Genomic DNA, 8,177 nt, shown 5'->3' with positions numbered 1-8,177 from the left:
CTTTTGCACATTCACAGTTAGTCCTAAAATAGATCCAAACTCCCACAAGCACTCGAAGATAATGCCCATCAAGGTATATATAGTGCCCTCTCGAGACATAAGCAGTAGGTCATCAGCGAACATCATATGTGCAACTTTCAACTATTCACACTTCGGATGGTATTTGTCTATTTGAAATACTAGCTTCTTGTTCTCAACTGCACCTATCTTTAAAAAAAATATATATATACAAACAAATAACAAAGAGTAACAGGGATACTAGGTCTCCTTGCATGAGTCCTCTCCTACCCTGAAAGTGACCATATAGACATCCATTTACTAAGTATGCTGTTATAGTCACGCATTGCATCATCCAACCCATGAATGTATCAATGAACCCCTAGACTTTGATACAGAAACACCCAACTAATTATATCATAATCCTTTCTCAAATTGAAAGAGTTTACTGAGCCAAATCCTAAATAAGGTAAGGGTTTGCACAGTCGTCGATTACTATGGATGATAAATCAACTGTTGAGCAAAATCTTAAATCGGTTGGGGTTTGCACACCAATCGACCGAATCGGAGTTTTATATAGTAACCCTAACAGTTAATGGCTGTAATATGCAATCGATTGTTTGACCTTTTTAAGCAAACAAAATATTTTCAATTCAATTGATCGATTTCTCTCATGGAGCAATCGACTAATGGTCCATTTTAAGAAAATAGAATGTCATAAATTTAGTGGTTAGCGCATGAGGTGTTGTCATAATGAAATTTAGAGTTCGAATCTCGATAATAAAGCCGAGGTAAATATCTCTCTTATGTGCTAATCATTATTCCAAAGGTTAGTAGCCGCCCGTGATTTACCTCCTCCGTGTTAGCCCTAGGATAGATTGACGGAAACGTTAGGGACGAACGTATTCACCTTTTATCACAATTTTAAAAAAATAGAATATTTTTAATTTGACCGCTCAATCCGACTGTTGGCTAGCAGTTGCTTGATAATTTTGCCAATTAATTACTATTCAAAAATTAGAAAAATATCAACCGTAGATCAGAGATCAATGACCATTCAATGGCTGAGTCAATGATCAAATCTCGGCAGCAGTCGATTGCTAAGTATGAATAATCGACTAATGATGAGCAAAAACTGCATAAACCATCATGATTGAAGCCTCTTTAAAAGGGGGGTTTTGATTGATTTCTGGAGAACGCTTGACTCTTCTTTTCTCCTGCATGACTCAAGTGATCAAATCTGGAACTCTCAACATTCTATAAGTGAAAGGAAGAAGAGGTCTTATGCTTAAGGTTTCTTCATTCTTGTCTCTTCTCTTTCACTATTGTATTGAGTCATACATTGTAACCCATTGCTATTAAGAGATTTCTTCACCTCCAGATTTGATTTTAAATGGAGAAAAATTATTAGTGGTAGTAGAATGCTAGGCTTAGCCTTGAGTGTAGCATCCCTGGGGCCATAAACCAAATAAATCAATTGTGATAATGTTGTCTCTCACCAGTCCTAACAAACACAAAATAAAAGGGAGTTAGTCTTGTCCCGATGTGACCCTCTTATGCTTAAGTGAGACTTTGAGAAAGAAAAATAGAGATGAAGTAGAATAAAGGAGATGATTTTGCTAAATAAGCATACCCTATCCCTTGATTATCACTTTTCTTTTATATCTCTTGCCATATAATGGCGCCCATTATGACATTCAGATTCTCCTCCAGTAATGACTGTCAACAACCATTATTGCCTGCCCATTTAGTAATGTGCCCCATGATTTCCTCCTTTCATAACCGTCAATATTTGTCCATATTGACTCAAAGAAGGTATCATCAAATCAAACGTACACACACCTCTTTCTAGAGCCCAAATCTTCAATATCGAGCACCACCTGACCCCAAATCCAAGTGTCAAACACCCTCCTACTCTCGAGGAATGAGTGTTGATCCCAATAACTTCCTATAATCCCTTTCCTTCCGAGCTCAACCAACATACCTCGGCTTCATGGGTTATCTCAACTCCTTAATTTCTCATTATTTTAGGAGTATCAGTTGAAATTAGCTTCCCTATAGTACTCAACCTGCAACCATCTTGGATTCACTAACACTTTATCCAATTTGTATTATACTGAGTTGTTTGACCAATTGAGAAAGCAACCCACTTAAGATAGATCTACAAGCTCCAATTTGAACAGACTCTCCACCATATCCTATGACATAGGATGTAAGTAGTGGTGTAATTAGCCTCTAGAATTTTTGATGTTTGACAAGCAACATGAGCTGACCTAGTGTCCAAGCAAGTCAAGGTTGACTAAATGCTTGAAGTGAAAAATCCAAGTAAGACTAGATACTTGGCAGTTTAGGAAGAAATCCTAACAGGTCAAGGCTGACTTAGGTAAGAGAGAAGTCTTGACAGGTCAAGCCTAACCTAGGCAAGTGAGAATTTCTAACAAGTTAAAACTGACCTAGGCAAGTGAGAAGTCAAGTCAGGTCAAATTTGATTGGATGATTGGCAAAGGAAAAAGTTCAAGTAGATCAAGAATGATCGGATGCTTGGCAAAAGAAAACTCCTAGGGGAGTAAACTTTAGGTAGTAAGAAGTCTTGCAGAAGTGAAGTCCAAGCAAAGTGTGACCAAAACAAGTTTTTCGGTCAACCTCTCACGGTCGATCATATTTGTGTATTTGAATGATCAAAGTACATTATTGTACTTTACTACTTCTATCTATTGTGCTTATTTGATATTGTAGGAAAATCTTAATGGATTAGGTCGATCGGACACTAAGCGGAGGAAGTCCAAATAGATCAGACGGCAGATAAGTAAGATAAGACTCTAGAGAAGAGAAGTCCTTCTAAAAAGAAGTTGTGAGGATGTATTCTCACTTTAAGAACAACCTTAGTCATTGATTCGATAAAGAACCAACAAATGTTTCTAAGTCAAGATCAGACAATCTTAACTATTAGATTAATTCATAAATACATATCTATTTATAACTCTATTTTGTAGGACTATTATTATTATTATTATTATTATTACTATTATTATTGCGCTAACTTTATTTTACAGAAAAATAAAGTTCAGTTGACCAAAGTGTTTGGTTGACCGAACATGGAGGTTTGGTCGACCAATCCTAAGAAAATAAGCACAATCGGAATTGCAATTTAAATCCACATGGAAATAAAGGTTCAGCTAATAGATCAGAAGATCCGTCAACCAAACATATTTGGAAACTAAAATCGGATACAATTGGATCAAGTCAGGGTTCAGTAAACTAATCAAGAGGATCAATCAACTGATCAAGCAGATTGCACAAGATTGATCTAATCTGATCAACGTAAGCAAGGAAAGAATAGGGGTTCAGTCGACTGATAGGACATTCAGTCGATCAAAAAGCCCTAAATTCAAGCACGGAGATAGTCAGATCTGACTGGGATCAGTCGACTAAACATGGATGTTTAGTCAACCGGATAAAAGCTATAAAGAGCCTTAGAATTTGAGACCGAGAAAAAAATATTCTCAATGATCTCTCTCTCTCTCTCTCTCTCTCTCATGCAAGTGTTGTTGACACGTTAAAGCTCTCCAACAACTAATGTCACAGATTTTACATCTTTGTGTTGTCGGTATTATTATTGCATTTCATTTTATTAGGAAATTAATAAAGTTGTTATTGTAACGATTTCTCTCTTTACCGGAAATTTTCCGAAGAAGGATTTTAGTGGATTGCTTATTCAAAAACGATCAAGGGCTCGTAGGCGTTGGAGTAACAATCACTGGGCTGTCAACCAAATAACCACTTGAGTTCCTTGGCTTTTAGTTTTCTGCCGCGTCTCTATGTTGTTTTCTTAAAAGAAAAGAAAGGTTTTAAACAAAGGCATCATGACATTGTTAAAATCTCCAAGCACAACCCATGGAAGTTTAGAATCAACACCCCAACAATGGAGACAGTCCCATAACAGCCTCTTGCTTACAATAATATAATAACCATGGAAAAAATTGACTTGGAAGAAAATAGAGTTTGCCTTACAAGTTGCCTTGTAGCGTATAACTTGTTGGTCAATTCCCAAAGGCTCCACTGTTGCTTTATCCGAATTCCACATTCTCAAGATTCTTCCTCCTCTGCTGCCTTACAAGTTGCCTTGTAGCATATAGCTTGTTGGTCAATCGCCAAAGGCTCTCCACTGTTGCCTTACAAGTTGCCTTGTAGCGTATAGCTTGTTGGTCAATCGCCAAAGGTTCCACTGTTGCTTTATCCGAATTCCATATTATCAAGATTCTTCCTCCTCTAATAGTTTGGAAGTTGTTGATATATATACCTTCATCCAAGGAATTTATTATTCATAACAAGCTCTAACTTAGTTTGACTCAGTTTGATCTCTATGACTCACATTACATCTACGTGATGCTCTTTAATGAGGTTTCTCACCCCCATTTGTTTAAGGGGCCTGTTGAGGTTATTTATGTACCAACTTACTATTTTCATAAAAGCTATGGAGTGGATTTGTGCCCTCCTTTAGGAATTTTTCCTAGTTAAAACTTGTTGCATGATCATCTTATCTTTCAATAATAGTTTTTGACTAACAATCGCTTCTACTTAAATAGGATGCACATGCTGTGCTTGGTTTGGCTCCAACCATTCAACAATTTGTTCATTATTTGTTCAAACTGACTAGAAATCCCAGTTGCCAAACAAGAAGTCCCCTTCCCATAAATACTCTTGTCTAGATTTTTGCTGTTCTTACTGGTGTTGGCCATCCCTTCTAATTGTTATTGCTATTCCATATATATCCCTGGTTGTATTTGTTAGAAGCTTAGTGTTTATCCCTATTTTAGCATGCTCTGATAGATTTAGTGGCCCTTGGGTCTACTATGAAGATTGTCCCTGTGGCCCTGGTATGTCCATGGGATCTCTCTGTGTTGACACTTATGTCCTTGTACAATTGCTCTTTAGGTCTGGTCTATATACAATAGCAACTTTCTATTGAGTAGCCCAATTCTCCTACAATTTCGATCTTAGCCAACCGGTTGCTTATGATTATCCTTGAACAAATTTGCCCAAGAACCCATTGCTGGTTTCTCTCCATTTGTTGCTTCGGCATCATTTCAACCGTAACCTACCTTCGATATAAATCCCTTTCTTGGATATTCATCTTCATCATTTAAACCACTGCAAGGAATTAGAGTTTAGATCCTCCTCATTAGATGACGATAAATTGTTAGAAGAGCTTAGTCCATAATCCTTAATAACCTCTTTGTTGGAACCAAACTTGGTTTTCTTTTTTTCTTCTTTAAGTGACCTTTGCTGGATTAGACAATCATCAAAACAAGGGCCTCCATAGCCACAAGTACTTTTGGATCAACCCTAACTTCCTGGTTACTATAAGCTATTTAAAGGATGCCTATTAATATTCCCCAAGGACAATGGTACAATAGTAGGATATTTATTAGTCATTCGCTATGATTGTTTTTTGATTTATTATGATGACATGTAAAAAAATTTAGTAGAACTAAATTGATCACTCCTAAATAAATACCTAATACCAAAATAAAAAAAAAAATACTCGGGCAACTAACCTTCTTTTGTCCCATTGATATTAACCTTACCAATCCAAATAGCAAATAGGAGGTAAAGGATATCCAACAACTAGGATGTTGGAGAGTGACTACTCTTCGACTTCCAAATACAATAAGGTTCAATTAAGGTTGCAATAATTTTTTCGGGACTGAATTTTCTGGACTATTTTTTACGGTTCAGGAATGATCTTTTTGCATGTATTGATGAGAATGAATGATCTCCATCTATTTTATAAGTGGGGGTTATCCATTCCATCAATATATACAAAAAGATCATCCCTTAAACCATATACAGAGGATGTGTAATTTTTTCACGGAACCAATCTGATATTGAGATCTCCACATCGGAAAGGCTAGCAATTCCGATCAACCGCCCACATTGTGATATTAAAACTCCACCCCACTCCCAGATCCGTCGATTAGTAGCGGAATGAGATCAAAGTAGAGTAGATGTCAGCCGGCTAACGGTGAGGAACGAGCAAGAGGTGTCTGACCCTGCTATTGGGACCAGAGTGTTAGACCTTGCCACAAAATCTATGGTCTTTTTTTTTCTTTATTTATCCTCAGTTTGATTTAAATAAGTGGATAAATAAAAAGAAAACTTTGATAAATTAAAAAATAAAATGCATAATTTTAGATATTTTTAAAAGATACAACGTGGTTGCGGGGAACACGAGACAAGATAAGGATGTCGACCACATTGCCAGCCCCCCGATTCGGCACCAGCAACTCGTATTGCTAAAAAACCGTTTGCTGGAGGCCGCGGAACGGGATCTATATCACAATAGCAACTTAGTTATAAATATGCAAAACAAAACAAACACCGGGAATGCGACACTCTTTCTTCCTCCTCAACAGCTCAGTGATCGAATAGAACAGAGGCGCCTCTTAGCTTATTTAAGCCACTGCTGTCCTGTCTGTGAATGCAGAGCTTGTAGTATAGTATATTCATTCCGCCTGAAGAAAACAGAGAGCAAGAGAGAGAGTGGTGTGCCGAAAGCTAATTACTTAATTGAGGCCATTCGTGGAGCTTAAAGCCAAATGGTGAGGTTTACAGCAGCCGCAGCAGCGGCAGAGGAGCAACGAGGGACGCCTGACGTTCTGCCCTTGCCGGCCGAGGTGGATCGGGAGATGCTCGACAAGCGGCGCTTCTTCGTGGTCGGCGCAGCCCTGTTCTCCGGCGTGTCCGCAGCGCTCTACCCGGCCGTGGTCCTGAAGACGCGGCTGCAGGTCGCTCAGCCACCGTCCCCGTGCCTCCGCGCGGCGGCGTCCATCCTCCGCCACGAGGGCCCCCGGGGCTTCTACCGTGGCTTCGCCACTTCCCTGGCCGGCACCGTTCCCGCGCGGGCCGTCTACATGGGCGCGCTCGAGGCCACCAAGAGCGCCGTCGGAAAACTCGTTATCCGCCTCGGCGTCTCCGAGCCCACCGCGACGGCTGCCGCCTCCGCCGCCGCCGGAGTCAGCGCGGCCATCGCCGCGCAGCTCGTCTGGACGCCCATCGACGTGGTCAGCCAGCGCCTCATGGTGCAGGGCTCCTCCGCCTCCGAGTACCGCGGAGGAATCGACGCCGTGAAAAAGATCCTCTGCTCCGACGGCCTCCGCGGCCTCTACCGAGGCTTCGGATTGTCGATCCTCACCTACGCCCCATCCAATGCCGTGTGGTGGGCGTCCTACATCATCTCCCAGAGACTGATCTGGGCCGGAATCAGCCGCCAATTCGGAGGAGTCGGCAGCCACGAGATAAGGCCGAGACACGGAGCGGTAGTAGCGGTGCAGGGTGCGAGCGCGGCTGTGGCCGGAGCAGCGACGGCGGTGGTAACCATGCCGCTCGACACCATCAAGACGAGGTTGCAGGTCTGGGAAGGTGGCGCCGAGAAGATGACGGTGAGCAGAACAATCAGGAGCCTCCTACAGGAAGGGGGGTGGAGGGCGTGCTACCGAGGGCTGGGGCCGCGATGGGCTTCCTCATCGCTCTCCGCCACCACCATGATCACAACCTATGAGTTCTTGAAGCGGCTTTCGACCAAAGACGGAGGCTGCCAATCTTGTAAACAGATCTCAAATCAAAACAAATAAGATTTCCTACTCATTTGAATTTCTCCATGAATCTATGTCAACGTCAAAGATATAGATGTAAATTCAACTTTCCCGATCGAAAGCTGTATTGTTTCTCCAATATTTAGTAGCAGAGCCTTCACACTCACTGCAACTTTCCAATATTTTGAAATTAGTCTAAGGCTGTGTTTAGGTTCCTCTAAGTATTTCAAAAGGTGGTCTCTAGGAATGGGATTAGGATGACCGAAAGTACGATAGAAGAGTTTTGAGCTTTGAAAGATCGAAATGGGGGGGGGGGGGGATACTAGTACTATTAGGATTCCATGAACTCAAAAGGAGATAATTGAAGAAGCATTTGAAGAAAAAATTTAAAGAGGAGGGCTTTATTTTACATGCTTCCAATAATAAATTATTCTTCGGTTTTTAGAAGGTGACACATGCAAAAATTGCACATGAAGCTTGGTGCTTGGGTAATTACAGATTGATTATCGTAATGTATATAAATTATCGACAAATGTTTCGATCATTTAAGAACATCTTTTAAGAATTATCGTAATCATTCAACTT

The 8,177-nt window shown here is 40.6% G+C and overlaps 1 protein-coding gene across 1 annotated transcript; it reads left to right on the top strand.

Annotated features, from left to right (window-relative positions):
• Window positions 1–6,384: 6,384 nt before the first annotated feature.
• LOC122039898 (solute carrier family 25 member 44-like) lies at window positions 6,385–7,758 on the top strand. Its single transcript, XM_042599314.1, has one exon. It carries the CDS (start codon window positions 6,597–6,599, stop codon window positions 7,629–7,631), a length of 1,035 nt encoding a protein of 344 aa, XP_042455248.1. The 5' UTR covers window positions 6,385–6,596; the 3' UTR covers window positions 7,632–7,758.
• Window positions 7,759–8,177: the final 419 nt, after the last annotated feature.

The sequence above is a fragment of the Zingiber officinale genome, chromosome 2A (genome assembly GCF_018446385.1).
Source record: "Zingiber officinale cultivar Zhangliang chromosome 2A, Zo_v1.1, whole genome shotgun sequence".
NCBI lineage: Eukaryota > Viridiplantae > Streptophyta > Magnoliopsida > Zingiberales > Zingiberaceae > Zingiber > Zingiber officinale.
The sequence above is the reverse complement of the archived record's forward strand: the minus strand, read 5'-3'. Positions and strand labels throughout refer to the sequence as shown.

Bases quoted from the DNA above. Each gene is read 5' to 3' on its own strand.
- LOC122039898 (XM_042599314.1), top strand. From the start codon at position 6,597: ATGGTGAGGTTTACAGCAGCCGCAGCAGCGGCAGAGGAGCAACGAGGG.